This window comes from Scylla paramamosain, chromosome 15 (genome assembly GCF_035594125.1).
Source record: "Scylla paramamosain isolate STU-SP2022 chromosome 15, ASM3559412v1, whole genome shotgun sequence".
In the NCBI taxonomy this organism is placed as follows: Eukaryota; Metazoa; Arthropoda; class Malacostraca; order Decapoda; family Portunidae; genus Scylla; species Scylla paramamosain.
Genome location: NC_087165.1, coordinates 8,872,236 through 8,890,486, shown reverse-complemented (window position 1 = coordinate 8,890,486; position 18,251 = coordinate 8,872,236). Strand labels below are relative to the sequence as shown.

At 42.2% G+C, this 18,251-nt stretch overlaps 1 protein-coding gene across 1 annotated transcript in view; it reads right to left on the bottom strand.

Moving 5' to 3' along the window:
• Window positions 1–649: 649 nt before the first annotated feature.
• Window positions 650–18,251, bottom strand: part of LOC135107370 (zeta-sarcoglycan-like) — a 48,766-nt gene continuing 31,164 nt past the window's right edge. The window contains exons 3-6 of the mRNA XM_064017133.1: window positions 12,655–12,774; window positions 9,132–9,328; window positions 3,517–3,612; window positions 650–3,054 (exon numbers count right to left, since the gene is read on the bottom strand). Coding sequence (XP_063873203.1) covers window positions 2,974–3,054; window positions 3,517–3,612; window positions 9,132–9,328; window positions 12,655–12,774 — 494 coding nt within the window. The 3' untranslated portion in view covers window positions 650–2,973. The remainder of the gene's footprint in view (window positions 3,055–3,516; window positions 3,613–9,131; window positions 9,329–12,654; window positions 12,775–18,251) is intronic.

Below are 18,251 nucleotides of genomic sequence, written 5' to 3'. Positions count from 1 at the left end.
TGCTGCTGCTGTTGCTTTCCTCCATAATAAGGGCTCTGTGTGGGTCGATCTCCCAATTATCAGGGTAAGTGGACGCGGTAAGCCCACACAACCTTGTACGCCCAACACAACAGTCAGTGATCCTATGAAGGGAAGGGAAACAGTCGACCTAACCTTTGCCCGACGGACCACCACCACCACCACCACCACCACCACCACCACACAAACGAGCTGCACAAACGATACAATTCTGCTCTTGTCGACGTCGCCCCGCTGATAAAAGATTTTATTTTTTGTATATTTTTTTTTCCCAGGGACTTGCGAAGTATTTTTGTGATGCAACATGGTAGATAGATAGATAGGATTTTTTGTTTGTGTGTGTGAGTGTGTGTGTGTGTCCTAGTTTCATTTTTTTTTTTTTTTTATCATTTCGGGACCAGCCAGCACGTAGAGAGGCGGTGATGAGATAAATTGTTTGTCGGCGCGGCGGCGTGAGTGGGATGACACTGATCGCTGGTCGATAGGCTTTCAGTCACTCAGTTTTATGATTCTTCTCAGCGCCCGATAGGTCTGCGGATTTTTTTATTGTATTTGTTGTTGTGGTGGTTTGTTGGTGCCGGTAGTGGTGGTGGTGGTGGTGGTAGTGGTGGCGATTTTGTTGTTGTTGTTGTTTTTATTTTTTTTATTTTAGTTCGTTTGTCTTTTTGTATTTGTGTTGTTCTTGATTCACTTCCATTTGTTATGTTATTTCTTGTTCTTTGTTGTTGTTGTTGTTGTTGTTGTTGTTGTTCTTGTTGTTGTTGATGGTATGAGTGTTGAAGGTGATTTTCTTGTATTTCTTCGTGTTCACTTCATTTCTGTGTCTTCGTTTTGTTGTATTTCTGTTTTTGTTTTTTTTTTTGACGTATGAAATATGAGTTGTGTTGTTTTATTGTTTTATTGGTCTTCATTGTTTTTTGTTACATTCACACACACACACACACACACACACACACACACACACACACACACACGAAAAAAAAAACAAAAAAAAAACACAAACGGAAGCCAAACAAAGACTCGTAAGAAATTTTCGAGAAGATGTACTCTCTCTCATTGTCCTCGATCTTTCTTCCCCTTCATCCCTCATCCGCTTTCACATCCCCCTCCCTTCTCCCTCACCACCCTGCGTCTCTCTCCGTCCTCTCAACTCCTCTTGCATTCATCTGACATAACAACTTCTCGTATCATTATTCCCAGCAACTTACGAGGCCCGTGATGACAAAAGAGCTTAAGAAAAAAGAAGATTAGTCCTTCTATTATCGTCAAACCTGTTATTCTCACCCTATCAAATCGCATCCTTCATACCAACACTGACACCTTTTCTTCTCCCTCTCTCTCTCTCTCTCTCTCTTCTGTCTTGTGTGATTCCCCTCAAGCTTGTTAGTGTATCGGGTTTTCAGGATCACCGGCTAAAGATATTCACCGCGTAACTTCCCTTTTATCCCACGGGTCGGTGATGGTATTTTTCGCGGTAACGTTGCTTGTTGTTTACACGAGGCACACCCGTGACATCAAAAGGCATCGAAAAACAATTACCCGAAAAGCCGAGTTAACCTAGAAAGGCCAATTCCAGAGAGTGAGGGAGGAGAGGAGGAGGAGGAGGAGGAGGAGGAGGAGGAGGAGGAGGAGGAGGAGGAAGGGTGAGAGAGAAGGGCGGGGAATGGAGAAAAGAGAACCATTTTTCGAAGGTGAAGGGGGTTTGGCGGACGTGCCTCGGGAGAAGGGAGGTGTTATTTATTTTTGTGCTGGGGAGAGAGGGGGACGGGGGAGGGAGAGCAGAGTGGAAGGAAAAGGGAGAGGTGGAGGTGAGGGTATATATAATTATGGAAAGAGAGGTACGAGGAGGAGAAAAGGAACAAAGAGTGCTTTAGGGAAGGAGATTGACCCAAGAATTACAAAACATCCTTGCAATACATATTTTTTAGCACGTGGAGCGAATCACTTGTCTGTGTGTGACTTGATAAGGTTTTTATTTTTCTTCTTTTTGTGCAGCGACCAAATCACATGGCAGTCACTAGTCGTATTTATCATCCCTTGTTTTTCATATTATTGCTAAACCTCCACACAGGATCACCATTAGCAGAATCCTCGGTATTTACAGTCATTACAACATCCATCGATACGGATCAATCTGTAGCGTCTATCCTGATGAGCTCTTGTTTTCCCTGCTCGGCTGTACACTAAACTCGTACTAATGCTTAAATGAATATACAATAATAGGTTCGGTGGCATTTTAATGTAATCACCCTTTTTCCGGAGCACAGTCGATACCACTCCCATCCTGTCAGCACCATCCGGGCAGCCTCGGCGGGCGGGGAAGGTGGCGGCGCCCGGGGTCTCGTCACAGACAGGCACACGCTGGAAAGCCGCCCCGGGGGAGAGAAACAAAGAGGCGCCCTACCGACAGCGCCAAATCTCTCTCCTCTCCCCCAGGCCTGGCTTCCTCCATCCTGGGGCCCCCACGCCTTCCCCGGGGTGGGCGGCTTACACGACCTCACTTTTTAGAAGAATACGCTTTTACACCTTTGTTCTTGTTGTGCGAATGCTTTCTCAGTATGATAAAAGCACAGACTGTCACATGTTCTTTTCCTCTCATAAGTTTCCTTGGACTGCTGAAGTCATCATGAACCTTTGTCCTGAGGGCGTGTGGGTCTGTTAATCACTTTGTCAGCGTCCCGTAGGAAAGGACAGGGAGATACTCGTAACTGCCGCCCTTTCAGGTGCCGCCCAGGACCCTACTACAGGTCTGGCAAGGCTCTCGGGCAGTCATTGGAGCGGCCACAACCATTAACGTTATAGAGACCCATAGGCCAGCAATGCATGGGGCGAAGTCTCAGTCACTAGAAAGTCCTTGAAACTCAACACACTGTGGGCCGCAGCTCGGCACCCACTGAGGGCTGGCCGCCGCACCTCAAACACCCCAGGACGACAACACTGCGGGTATTCTTGACGCTACTTGCAAAACTTTTGGTCGGCTGCGCACACGCCCAAAGGTGTCGCAAGGAAGAGCTTGCCACTGCTACACACACACACCTGCACGAAGAAAGCGCACCTGTCATTACACACCTTTTTATATAAGAAGGGTTCTGCCTAAGCGTTACTGAAAGGTACAAAAAAGGGCTCCTTGAAGAATGGCAGCCCCAAATATTTAAGCCGAAATTATTCACAGTTAGAGGGGTGTCTTGAAACCTTCCTCCTGCAAGAGCTCAAGTCATTCGTAGGGGGAAATACAGAAGCAGGCAGAAAGTTTCAGAATTTACCAGTAAAAGGGATGAAAGATTTAGAATATTGGTTTACTCTTGCATTACGGAGATGGGTAGAATAGGAGTTTAAAGACAGGAGAAAATCTTGTGCACAGCTACTCTTTAACTACCCTTCTATTTTGACACCAGGTATGTAGCTAATGATATCAATTACTACGTGAGAACTGGAAAAGAAGGAGTAATCATAATAGTAGTGCTTAGATGTGTGAAACTAATGTGTGCAAGGACTCGCCTGGTACACGTCAGGACGGGCTGGTCTCTGGTCGTTGGTCTGTAAGGTGGAAGTCCTCAGGCCCTGGATGAAGATATTGGGAGTGTCGAACTTGATCTGGTGAAGGAAGGAAGCCAGTTAGCGATAATGTCATCAGGGGAATGAAGGCTGCAAGGATCTTCATTATATTTTGCATACCCTCTCTCTCTCTCTCTCTCTCTCTCTCTCTCTCTCTCTCTCTCTCTCTCTCTCTCTCTCTCTCTCTCTCTCTCTCTCTCTCTCTCTCTCTCTCTCTCTCTCTCTCTCTCTCTCTCTCTCTCTCTCTCTCTCTCTCTCTCTCTCTCTCTCTCTCTCTCTCTCTCTCTCTCTCATGGGCGCGTAAGACTTTTAAAAAACCTGTGACATATGAAATAAAACCAAAATAATAGCCTGCATTTCCTTACTCTTTACTGCAGAGTTTGTATGACGCACGAAGGAGAGAAAAGTACTTGGAAAAGACTGTAATGTAATTTTCAAGTAAGAGAGACAAAGGAGGAAACCAAATGACCAATAAGTTTTGTTGTGGAAGCGTTCTTGATGTGCCGAGGCGCCGCTAGTAAAGAAGACACGTGGAGAGGCTCAGAAGGGTACACGCTGCACCAAAAATCTAATAGAGGAAAGTGAACCAACATGGAAAGTGATGGAAGGTGAAGAGCGTGCGTAAGAGGAGAAATGTTCATATGCAACACTTACTGGAAATGTGTGTGTGTGTGTGTGTGTGTGTGTGTGTGTGTGTGTGTGTGTGTGTGTGTGTGTGTGTGTGTTTAGGTTAATGGTTTATTTATAATTAGGAACCATCAGATTGAAAATTTGCAATCACAGCGATGGATAAGAAAAATTTTAAGACTGAGAGACTTAAAGCTGCATTGGCTACATAAAATTCAGACTTAAAATATCCTAGATAAAAAAAAAAATAGTTATCAAGTGAAAAAAAAATACGAGTGTAGAACAATTGTTTGTGTGTATGTCTGATTTTTTAAATTTTTTATTATTGTTTATCGCATATTAACACAGGCAAAAATTTAAATCTATTTACAGTCAATTTCTCAAAGTAAAAATCTGTAGACTGTTATGTACACTTCCCTTCTAAGTATTACCAGAGAAGTAAATACACGATTTTCCACCCCTTCAGCCACAAGGCGAGTGCGTGTATTACGTAAGGCGGCACAGAGACGAATATTGTGATAAAAGAGCACTGTTATATGAAAGTTTCCTTCCTGAACGTGTTAGAAGCCATGACTGTAACGAATAAGGATTTGTGTGTCACTTTATATGTTCTTCGTAAACTGTTGACTCATTATACCCAAAATAGAATAAAATATCGATAAAATTATCATGTAGACCAGCATATCGAGAGAGTAAGTATTTGTGTTATAACTTTTCTGTTCGTAATTATGAAATATGAATAGCAGTGAGGGCATGGCAGATTAAAGCAATGACAGCTTGGGAGAACCAGAATTGGAGAGAAAAATGAACGAAAGAAAAAAAAAGCGTAAAATGGGATAATTGACGAAGTGACATCTGTAATAAAATGAAAGAATACTATGTGGAATGTGTAAAAAGAGTCAAGACCAAAATAAACATAGAACTATGTTACATTCAGAGATTGAAAAAATGAGAAAAATAGAAAAAAAATGATAATAGACTTTTACTAACAAATTGATATTGAGCTTTGACAGAAATTGAGAATGAGGAACAAAAATAGAAAAATAAAACTGATGAAAAATCTGGCAAACTGTGAAAACAAGGGAATGATGGAAAATAGGTTACTAAGGATTTTAGAAAATAAATAAAAGAAAAAAAAACATCGAAAATAAGTTACTAATAAAAAGGAGAGAACGAAAAAAAAATAATTGAATTGTGAACTCATATTTTTATGTATTAAGGAGAGCGGCCATGGGCAACACAAAAACAATAATAAAAAAACCCTACTTATAACATCGTTCCTTAATAAGGACGCGTTAAAAATCCGAAAGAAAAGACCAGTTTAGTTTTTGAGGCGTTTTGGTAGACCTATTTTGAAGCAGGCAGGCAGGAGGATATACTGAAAGAGGAAGGGATAAGGTAATGCGTATCGCTATCTCATCTGCAGAATATTCAGTCCATTTTTCTCTTTAAGTCATCTGCTACACATAAATTTTACAGCTATGATGCGTCTTGTATGCAACGTCAGTGTTCCAGCAAAAAATTAAGAATGGACGCAGCTTTTGTTCTTGTCAGCGAGAAGTATTGTGGTGAGAAATTAGGGCAGTTTTGCTGGAGACTCTAATGTACTTCATGCACGCGACTCAGACTGAATTATTAGAACAGGAGACTTCGCTGTGGTGAGAAACTGATACTGTAAAAAGAAAGAAAAGAAACGCTACTTGTTTGTGATGCACATATAAACACACACACACACACACACACACACACACACACATGGATAGATAGATAGATAGATAGATAGATGTTTGTGTGCGAGATAGATAGATAGATAGATGTTTGTGTGCATGAGAGAGAGAGAGAGAGAGAGAGAGAGAGAGAGAGAGAGAGAGAGAGAGAGAGAGAGAGAGAGAGAGAGAGAGAGAATTTAAAATATTTAGGATGATAAAACCACGAAAAAAAAAAAAAAGTTGACAATACCCAGAGAGAGAGAAAAATAATAAATCAAACAAGCAAAACAAGCTTATGAACAGACAGAAGGACACACACACACACACACACACACACACACACACACACACACACACACACACACACACACACACACAGACAAAAGATAATGCAGAACAGAACAGAAGGAAAAGCCGAGATTTCACAGTTCATGACCACACTTCGAGCCTGAGATGTGACGCAGGTGGGAAGTGCAAGGCGGGCAGCAGCTTCTGAGCGAGACGGGGCGTGGAGGTGGCGAAGCGCGAGGCAGGGGGATCGAGGGATAAGGGGAGACAGGCATTGTGGCTTGGACTGGTGGAAGGAAGGAGAGGAGGCGCGGAGGGAAATGCGTGTGTTGAAGGGAAAACCGGCACGTGGGGAAGAGAAGGATGAGCCGCGGGGAAAAGCTGGTGTGGCATTCATTGCCTGACATCCTCGCTACACATGTCGCCTTCCGCCATACACACGGACTCTTTCTTGCTGCACTTCTTTACTTTTATATAAAAAGATTCCCTCTGTCACCTCGTCTTGTATCCTTGAGGAATTTTAGCTAACTCGTGGCGAAATGTATGAATTCTGGACAGATTCTGACAGACTGGATATATATATATATATATATATATATATATATATATATATATATATATATATATATATATATATATATATATATATATATATATATATAAGTGATGTGCCTCGGTACAAATAAACCAAATAAATAGAATTCATAGGTACGTGAATATGTTGGGTGACGGAAACACTTGAAGAAAAACACCATTATATAAAGTAATGACTCCTGAATTATTATATAAACTGTGCATCGATATAAATCAACCACATGATCAGGTTTCGCAGGGACGTGAATATGCTGGGTGACTAAAACATGATAAACCCGAGAAGCTGTTTATCCGAAGTCCACCGGCTCATGTGGAGACAATGGTGTGATAAGCAAGCGTCAGTCAGCGCCGCAAGGACGTCACCAGCAGCCCTAACACGCGGCTCTGCATCGCCAAGGATAGGAAACTATTTCCTGCACCGCGCTAAAGAAAGTATTTCACATTTACTGTTTTAATTACGTTAGAACAAGGACATGCTTCAGTAATAAAATCTGCATATGAAAAATTATGAACCTGAATTTTCGCACGTAGGAGTACAGAAGCGAAGTTTGTATTTAGACGACTCGGTGGGGAGAGTAAAACAAGATTTCCGAATTATTTTGATAAACTTAAACTCAGTCTTGCAAGAAGTAGCGTGGTAAAAGTGAAGGATGGTGTAATCAACGAGACTTCCTTTCACGACGAGACACGATTTCTTTTCACGGCAAGAGAAACGGGTCGCAGTTAATATTACGCACACGGAGAATGTCGCCCCACTAATTAAGTGTCTGCAACTCTGCCTGATAAATATATAAATAGTACTGCTACATATTTAATAATACTAAGCCTCATCCCTCCTAGCCCCCTTCTTTCCCCACCCAGTCTCTCTCTCTCTCCCTCTCTCTCTCTCTCTCTCTCTCTCTCTCTCTCTCTCTCTCTCTCTCTCTCTCTCTCTCTCTCTCTCTCTCTCTCTCTCTCTCTCTCTCTCTCTCTCTCTCTCTCTCTCTCTCTCTCTCTCTCTCTCTCTCTCTCTCTCTCTCTCTCTCTTCTCTCTCTCTCTCTCTCGAGCCAACCTTAGCATAAGTCATCATGCCCATCGTCCCCTCATCATCCCCGCGTCCCTTATTGTCTTATTATGTGAATGTTGGATTGTTTTCGTTTCGATCAATAAGTTTCCCTGTATTACATATTCATAACGTCGTGGAAGAGTATCTTAAGTGGATATTCTTATGTATAAAGATTATTGTAACCTTGTTCATTACCGTGAAAAAAAAAAAAGAAAGAATGTGACGGGAGCACTTGAGGGTTTGAGTCAGTGTTGTGTAAAACATTCTGACCTTGTTAGTTGCATTGATAAATTTTAATGTATGAAAAAAAAATGCAATATATAATTGTACATAGGTGAAGTAATATATATGTTCTTTTTGAAACGAATAATATCATTAGAACCTTTAAGTGGCATGATATAACTGCATTACAGATAATGAAATATCATTGTGACTGATAATAGTCTCTCTGAATACATGTGTGTTTTATCTATACAGCCTCGACTGCGCTGACTTAATGATGGCACATATGTAATCTTGTTCCAGTATATATTTTCTGATTTAAGCGTCGATGGCGCCATTGATCATTGTAACATTCCGTTGTATGTTAGGTCAGCGAGAGGTCAGCACACATTCGTCAGTATTCCTTTGCGTTTGGGCGACAACTTTTAACCTTTTTGATGCGATATGTAACATTTTACAGTATCAGAAGCAACGAAATCTTAATGAGCATCGACAAGAAAGAAAAAAATGGAATTAAAGTAACAGATTTAGCAATTTTTAACCAGTAGCTCAGAGATGACAGTGAAGCAAGAAGAGGACCTCAGAATGGATAGTAATTAGGAAAAACCATACCAGATCAAAGGGAAAGTGTTAGCAGACTGTAATGTGAGATATTAAGTTCCCAAGGCGTCTATTCTGTCTTGATAATATTGTGATTAAGATTCTGCGCCACAAGTGGAGAAAGCACCAATGAGAATCAATTACTTATTTCTGTGGTCTATATAAAAAAAAAAGTTCATATAAGAGAATAGAGCGTTTTTGTGCATGAAATCTATACTCCACTGGCAAGCTGATACTTTTGACTTGTATAGTATGGATCTTTATCCTGAATAACGACATGGAGACGTGTCAAAGCGAGATATGCACGCGGAAAAGCAAACATTGGCCGGGCATCTGTAGCTAACGGATGAATGGCTGAAATACAAGACTCGAAATAGAAAGTACACACACACACACACACACACACACACACACACACACACACACACACACACACACACACACACACACACACACACACACACACACTCACCATGCCTCCTCTGGACTGCAGAATAAAGTCATGCAGGCAGCGGGCGGAGATGGTTCCAGCACGGGACTCCAAAGCGACTCCCTGCGGCGCGGTGATCTCGAGGCTGCGGGTGAGTGACTCCAGCAGAAGTGACTCCTTCACCGGCGCCGTCACGTGGGCTGTCTGTACCGAGCCGCTGAACACCGCGCCGCCTTCACCTATGTGGAGGGAGGGGGGGATGATTACTGCCGGTGAATGTATTACCAAACTATCACAAAAAATACACCTCACTTCTTGGAGTTTCGTAATACAATAATTAGTTTTGCTGGTTTGCGTGCTGGGTTGGCGCTGCTTTTATCAGTGTTGTGTGGCGAGGCGAGGGAATGAGGAGTGAAGAGACGGCGTGACCTCATGCCAAGTTTACTGTCTAATCTGTAGCTTGTCCTCGACCGATAAAGGTTAAAGGACCGTTAATGGGTGAGAATTGTTGTTTTCATTTAAGATTACCCTTGTATGGGGATGGGCCTTTTGTCTAATAACGGTCCATTATGGGTGAAAGTGATGGGAAAGTCTGGACACCTACAACTACTGTCACATGCATGATGGGAAGCACAGGGCTGCGGTAGTGGGAAGACCTGTTAGTTGATTCACGCCCCCACATTCCTTTGCTCGCACGCCAGAATATTTGTTACTCACCAACGCAGTCCTAATTGATCCAAACAAGCGTAAGTATTCGAAGCTCCGTATCATTAACATAACAAGGAAACAGTGCACCAATTACAGATACTCGAATTACTGTCTTGTCTCCGTGACATGCCAAGTAACGTCGCCGGAGACAGTTATGTGTCCAATTATAAATAACATGTCAAAACTCCCTATGTCTGTATGTTGACTTATGGGTAACCTCAGTCCCTTCAATCCTTGTAGGAAGATACATGTTTTTGGAAATTACGATTTTAATTTACTCTTAGTCCTATTGTCTACTGTTACAAAAGAATGATCAGTAAATAGATAAAATAAGTGCAGAAATACGTAAAATAAGAAAATAGTAAATAGATCAATGAAACTATTATTCCTATTCCTATTGTGTGTATCAATACAGATGAGTGATAAATATTTAAATAAAATAAACACAACAATGATACAGACAAGAGAATGGATAATAATAAATAGATCAATGAAACTAAGCTAATTGCGCTGTACATTTATTATTAGTATTACTCTCTGCCACTGCATATGAATAATAGAGAAATAGATAAAATAAACAGAACGAAGAAAAAAATAACAAAGAAATAAATAATACTAAAGATAATTTTAAAACTGTGCTGTAAATTTATTGTTAGTCGTATTGTCTCCCATTACGTTTGGATAATGAATAAATAAATAATAAACATAAATAAATAAAAAAAAACAATATATAACAGCAAATTAAATAAATGAAAACGTTAAACAACAACAACAACAACAACAAAACATGAACACAAGTCACAAAAACAGACAAACACAAACCTCACAAACAAGTCCTGTCTCTCCTCCCTCACCTATCTCTCTCTCTCTCTCTCTCTCTCTCTCTCTCTCTCTCTCTCTCTCTCTCTCTCTCTCTCTGGGATGGCATTTCCCTCGTGTGTCAGCAGCAGTGCATCCATCAAGCAAGTTTTCCGCCCATTCTCTTACTTACTTGAGCCAACCTCGCGTGCATTGACTTGATTAACGTGTATGACTCGCGCATCACCTTTGCTAATACGCGGCAGGGATCACAGGGAGTATTATGGAGGCGTAAACTTTGTAGTGCGCAGGAATAATTGTGTGCTGGTGAGTAAGGATCCGCTTCATAATAACAGGATTACACCAACCAACACGCTAAGTATGGCGCCCTTTGAAGACCACCACCACCACCACCACCAACACCACCACCACCACCACCATTACTACTACTACACTGAGATAGCAGGGGACTTAGAGAGAGAGAGAGAGAGAGAGAGAGAGAGAGAGAGAGAGAGAGAGAGAGAGAGAGAGAGAGAGAGAGAGAGAGAGTGTAGGGGAGGGCCAGACAGATAGACAGAATAAAGACAGACAGACAGATAAAGACAGAAAGACAGAAATGGGGAGGGGCAGACAGATATAGACGGACGAGCAGAGAGAGAGAGAGAGAGAGAGAGAGAGAGAGAGAGAGAGAGAAGGGGAGGGGGCACTGCAATGATTTAGGAAGCCATTAGGATCAGGAGTTGGAAAGAGAGGAGAAAGTGTTGTGGATTACCTTCTGTGAAAATCAGTGAAAATACTAATTTACTTACTTGACTCATAGTATGTTCTCCTCCTTCCTCCTCTCTCTCCTTCCTTCCCTCCCTCCTTCCTTCTCACCCTTCCTTGGCATAAGTAATTTGGTTAATTCTTGTATAGCTTTTTTTTATTCTCATCTTTCTCTTTCTCTCTCTCTGAAACAGTGATCAGTTTCAGATCCGTATCAATGGAATGTCTTTGTGTGTGTGTGTGTGTGTGTGTGTGTGTGTGTGTGTGTGTGTGTGTGTGTGTGTGTGTGTGTGTGTGTGTGTGTGTGTACGTGGGCGGGCGTGAGTATACGATCACGTGACATTTCAAGACTTAAGAAAAAAATTTAAACGGTATTTCTTTTCATGCTTTCAATTTGTTACAACGCGACATACTTTTCTCGGTTGAGGTAGTTTCACTTGCTATATAGAAACACGAGTGCAAAGATAACAGGACTGTGAGTTGCTTGAAAAGTGTAAAAATTTAATATACCAATCCATTTATATGCGTAGGGGAAACAAGGGAGGGGAGAGGGAGAAAGGAAGACAGAGGAAGGAAGTGGACAGCAAGTGACTCTCAACTGAAAGGTACACAATAGCGACTGAACTCCTGAACTGACGCCAGAAGAATAAAAGCTTAAACTTAGAGAAGGAAGGGAAAGGAGTAAAATGAAGAGTACGGAGAAGCGAGTAAACTTTTTAAAGGGCACAGGAAGTCGGGCACAAGAAAATTAATGTTGAGTAATAAGAGTTAGAAAGTTTATTGTGCGGGTGAAAACTTTGCTTGTACTGTGCTCGTGTTTGGTGGCGGTGTTATTATTGCTGTTGGTCTTGCTGTTATTGCGGCTGGTGGTTTGCTGCTACTGGTATTGCTGTTGCTGCTCCTGCCTCTGCTGTTAGTGGTGTTGAACTAGATTAATCGTTTGTTGTTGTTGTTGTTATTATTGTTGTTGTTCTTGGTGGTGGTGGTAGTGATGGTGGTGGTGTTAGTATTGTAATTTATAGTAGTAGTAGTAGAAGTAGTAGTAGTAGTAGTAGTAGTAGTAGTAGTAGTAGTATTGGTGGTATTAGTAGTAGTAGTAGTAGTAGTAGCAGTAGTAGTGGTAGTAATAGTTATAGTAGAAGTAATTGTTCTTACTAGTTTTATTACTAGTTTCACTACAGACATTTTACCCTTACTAACACATGATACCAAAAGCAACAAAAAAAAAAAAAAAAAAAAAACACCAGCTGCCACATTGATAAAAGTCCAAAGTGTAGGAGTAGGGGTGACTCACCCTTGACTGTGAGGTGTCGGGCGCCCACCAACACTTCGTCCTGCGTGGCTGAGAAAAGTAGACGGCCTTGCTTGTCGCGGATCACCAGCTGGTCTGAGGTGCACTGCATGGCCTCAGAATCTGTCGAGGGAGAGAAAGGTCACTGTAAGGAGAGAAGCGTTAAGTAACAACCGAGCAAGGCTATTCTCTGATTCCCTTCTCGTCTCGATGCAATATTTGAAGATGGAGAGGATGATATGAATAGCCTGATGTGGAATAGAGGGGTAAACAAGAGTAAGACCTAAAAATAATAATTAGGGATGTATGAGCATAACACACATAAGGGAGGAAGGGCTTTCTTTGTTGTCGGGCAGAGGAGAGAGATATGTAAACACTGCTTACTTTGGTTATTGTGTTTGACCATCTCAACTTGACCATCCACTACCTACGCCTTCCACCCTCCTCCTCCTCCTCCTCCTCCTCCTCCTCCTCCACGTGGGCGTCTGCCTGGGAAGGAGAGTCACGCATCATTTGTGGTCCAATTTACCAGTCGACTGGATTTAGGAGTGAATGTAGTGGCCGTCACAGCCTCGCAGACCCGACGGCGGCCGAGAGAGGATTAGCCTGGCCGGAGAGTAATTATCTCCCTCCCTCTCCACACCTCCACCTCCTCCACCTGCTCCTTCTCCTCCGCCACCACTTCCTCCTTTTATCTTCTTTTTTTTTCCTTGGTCTTCGCTTTTTTCTTTTTATTTTCTTCCTTTCCTGTCTTTTACCTTCTCCTTTTTCTGTTATCTTCTCTTACGTTCTTCTTTCTTTCTTGCATCTTATTTTTCTTACTAATACTTATCGTACTTTCTCTTCTATCCTTTCCGTATCCCTCTCTCAGATCTTCCCTATTTCGTCTCTTCTCCTTATGACTCCTTCCTTCTTCATTCGTCTGCTAATCTCAAATTCTATTCATAATTTTCAGACTTTTTTCGTCGTTCTTAATTCCTGTCCTATTTGTCGGTGATTTTCTTTCACATTAGTCTTCTCCAGTTGAGTTTCCGGCATAATATAATTCATCCTGCGCTCCTCAACCTTCTGTTTTAATTTTTTTTCTCTCTTTTTTTTTCGTGTTCGTCGCCAGAGTCTCCGCGTCATGAATAATCTGTCATCATTGACTTGCCGCACCACCTTCCTGATTTTTTTTCATGCTCACCAGTCAGCCGCTCATTTGTTTCGTCTTCCTGTTCCTTCTCTACCATTCCGATACGTTTATCTTCTTCCTTGTCTCCTTCACTTCCCTCAAGATCATGCAGATACTATTTCCAGCCAGAATATTGTGCCTTTTAAATTTACGATCCACACAACGAAGCAAGTAATGAACTGAATTAATCTAAACCTAACGTAATATAATCTAATGTAATCTAACTCTCGGATGAAAAACGCGAATATTCAGTATTATCGGATATGAAACAGAAATTAATAAAGACATACAATATAGTTATGCGAAGAGCACATAGAAATACAACGGGGAAGCAACATTCGTAGACCTTTGCAGGAGTTATTACATATTCAGACGGATCACACAAATTATTTGACATTATACCACTGGAAACAGAAGGCTAAAAAAGTTGTATAATTACATTAGAAAGAGGTTAAAGCTTCAGATAAATCCAGTGTTTCTCTCTCTCTCTCTCTCTCTCTCTCTCTCTCTCTCTCTCTCTCTCTCTCTCTCTCTCTCTCTCTCTCTCTCTCTCTCTCTCTCTCTCTCTCTCTGTGTGTGTGTGTGTGTGTGTGTGTGTGTGTGTGTTGTTCTAGTGCGTGCGTGAGGGTGTCTCGTCAGTGTCCCTTTCATATATATTTTTTTTTTACTTCGTTATTAAAAGTGATGGCCTTGCTAGAGCCTTCGCGCGTGGCAGTAATCCCCGGGGCGACGCCGCGTCCCCGCCAGCGCCGCCGACGGCCTAATGAATTGCTGCGGGGAAATCAACCGTAAATCCTCTTGTTCATTTGCACAGGACGGGAATGTCGCTGCTCTCTTGACCCCTTGTTGCCGAGAGAGAGAGAGAGAGAGAGAGAGAGAGAGAGGTGATAGAGTGACAAGGTGAATAAGTGCACGGTAGATTCACCAACACCTGTAGAAGGAGAGGCAGCCAGGCAGTGGATGAGAAGGGCGAGGGAGTGACGAACAAAGGCAGGCAGGAAGGACAGTTTGTGTGTGTGTGTGTGTGTGTGTGTGTGTGTGTGTGTGTGTGTACTTACGTTTGTGCATGGATAGGAGAAGTATTCACTTGGTACTGGGGTGGATGGTACTCAGGTCATACAAGCCTCAGGTCAGATGATGCTCAAGACAGATCAGCCTGAGTGCAAACATGCCTCAAGGCGTTTGGTACTCGAGACATTTTGTACCCAAATCACTTGGTTCTCAAAATGTCTCTAGACCCAAACGTCTGGACTTACAGGCTTCGTGAAGTCAGCATGTGGATCAGCACACTAATGTAATGTTCACCAACCCATCCATCTACTTACTGAACCACATCCATCAATCCACTCAACTACTCAACCATTCCCTACTATACTTAATAATCTATGGGCCTGTATTTACGAAGCGGTCCTAGCGAGTCTTAGCTATGAAACGTATCATAGGGAGGAAAAAATTATGCACTTTGATCATAAACTGCGCAGATCTGTCATAAATTCGCGCGGCTGCTAACAGGGCAGGTAATGACAGACGGTCCTGCAGGAGGGGTGGTAGGTAGATTGATGGGTGGATGTGTGAATGGGTGGTTAGGTGAATTGTTGTGCGGGTGGATAGATGGATGCGTGGGTGGATGGGTGAGGGAATGGTTAGGTGGATGGGTGAGTGGCTAGTTGGATGGGTGGCTGGGTGAATTGGTGTGTGGATTCATATTTGGATGGGTTGATAAGTCGGTGGATCGCTGAGTGCCTAGATGAGTGAAGGGCGTGTGTGTGGATGAGGTGTTGATGCTGGGTTTGTTGTAGGTGAGTAAATGGGTGGATGGCTGAGGAAGTGGTTGGGTGGATGAATATGAATGAGTGAGTAGGTTGGTGGACGGTAAGTGGACACAGGGATGAATGAGTGAATGGATTAATGGTTGGTTGTGTTTGTGGATGGGTAAGTTAATCTGTAGTGGATGGTAGGTAGATGAATTGGCAGGTGGATGGTTTGGTAGGTGTGGGTAGGATAAAGGATAGGTGAGTGTGGGTAAGTGGGTTAGCGGGTAGGAGATGAGTGGATGGATGATTGGGTGAGCCTGTAGGTAGTGAGTGGTGGATGGATGAGTGGATGTTGTTGAGTGGCTGGACGGGTGGACTGACGGAGGCAGGTGAATGGGTGAATGTGAGTAAATAGATGGATGAGGGTGGTGAACATTATATTTGTACAATCCACCTCATTATCAAGTGACTAAGTAAACCCATGGATATGAATTAATTAACTTTGTTTTATTTTGTTTTGTTTTACATTGTTTTGTTGAAGTACATGTGTTCGTGTCTCTGTAGTGTGTTTTTGTTCTCTTTATTCTATTTTCTTTCTGTATACTCGTCCTACTTGTCTTCTTTCCTCTCTCTCTCTCTCTCTCTCTCTCTCTCTCTCTCTCTCTCTCTCTCTCTCTCTCTCTCTCTCTCTCTCTCTCTCTTGGTCACTACCTTGCTCGGAATCCAATAATGAACTGTTACTTGATTCTCTCCCCACTAATCACCCTCTGATAAGTTTACCAGCTTGGAGAGGGCAGTACACACACACACACACACACACACACACACACACACACACACAATCGCACATTTTTGTTTGAAATACGCAGAAATTTTTAACAACCTCTGCGTTTCTCTTTTATACGTTTGGTCGTCATTGTATAACATTTTTTTTATTTAAACTATTCTTGTTTCAGTTTTTTATGTTTTTTTTTTTTCAATGTGAACAATAATAAGCCCTTTCTATGTTTTTTTTTTGTTGTTGCTGAACGTGTTTTTTTTTTCTTTATGTTGTTGTTGTTGGTGAACGAGGTGGATTTTTAGTGTGCTCCTCTTTGATAAGCTTTCCTATCCCCCAGAAGCATTACGTGGCTCAGAGGCGTGGATATGCTGTGCTGCCACGTAATGAGAAGCTCCTGTTCCCGTGACACGCTGGTCATTAATTACTAAGTATACCCTTTTACCTTCCCAGCTTCCAACACCCTTACTGTTCTCAATCTACAATATTCCGGTTGACATTCAGACAGGCAGCCAACCAGCCAAACAGACAGCCAGACGTTCAGATAGACAAATATTCAGTCAGCCAGCCATCCAGGCAGACAGACAAGTAGACAGCCAAAGCAAGCAGACTGTTAAACTAATATGGAAGGGAGGATGGGGGTGGGTAGGTAGATGCGTGGACTGATTGACTTGTGGATGGATAGGTGGATGGATGTGTGGAAGGATGAGTGATTGCGTAGGTGAAAAGGTGAGTTTTTGGTTAGATGCGTGGATGTGTGGGTCGGTGAATTGGTGTATGGATGGATATTTGGCTGGGTGGATAGATGAGTGAGTCAATGGAGGTGGAAGTCAATGGGTGTGTGTATGGAGGGATGTGTACAGGTTTTTCCCATCTCCCAGAACCCCTTTCTCTGAGCCTCAGTGTCGCCTCGTGTGTCTTGTCAATATTGCGTAGATTTATTACACTAACAAACTCGCCTTTATGAAATGTAAAAAAATAGAAGCACCATAACAATTACGTTCATCATCACTATTAACAACAAAGCACCACCACCACCACCACCACCACCACCACCAACACCACAAATACCAGCAGCTACAAGAATAACAAATTAATTATGTTTGATGAATATGTCGCAGTGCATGTGAGGCAACAAGTAACTCAGCATTACGTTAATATAATATGCAACACATGGAAGGAGAACTAGAATCAAGAGTAAGAAGAGGAGGAAGTAGGTGGCGAGTGTACCGTCCTATTTATATCAGTGCCCTCTTTATTTGATTCATTGGACAAGCACGCAACCACATACCACTGGCCTTCCCCATGCATATGATACGAGCGCAGCCTGCACCAGCGAGCCACGTTCTCGGTGGAATCTAGACAAAAACTGAGGACGCGGAGAATAAGCAAATGCAGTTCTGAGGAGTATTAATTTTCAAGTAAACGAAGCGTAACTCTAAGAATTCCAAGGCCAAAGAGAGAACGGATAAAAGAGTAAATTTTGCATCAGAGTTTGAGGTGGTAAAGGGGCGTGATATTCTGGAGTGATTTATAATGACAAGGAAGTGTGAAATTATAAGGCAGTGGTCATGGGCAGGGAAGGCTGACTGCTCCACCTCAAGACGTAGGCTATTAAGTGAAATAGTCTTTGGTGTTTTTACTTCCAGTTGTTTTTTTCATTTGCCATTTCAACTCTTCATACCGTAGTGAAATGAAAGTCGCTGGTGTTTTTATTATCACTTTTTTTTAGTTGTCCATTTCATCTCTTACTAATGAATAATTACATAAATACTTATATGTAATTATATATGCACTGGTTCAGTTAAGGAGGTAAGAATCCCCCCCAACAATTTTGATCCAATCTACTTATAACTTTTGCAGAAGTTAGGTAGCCATAAGTGTAATATTTCCC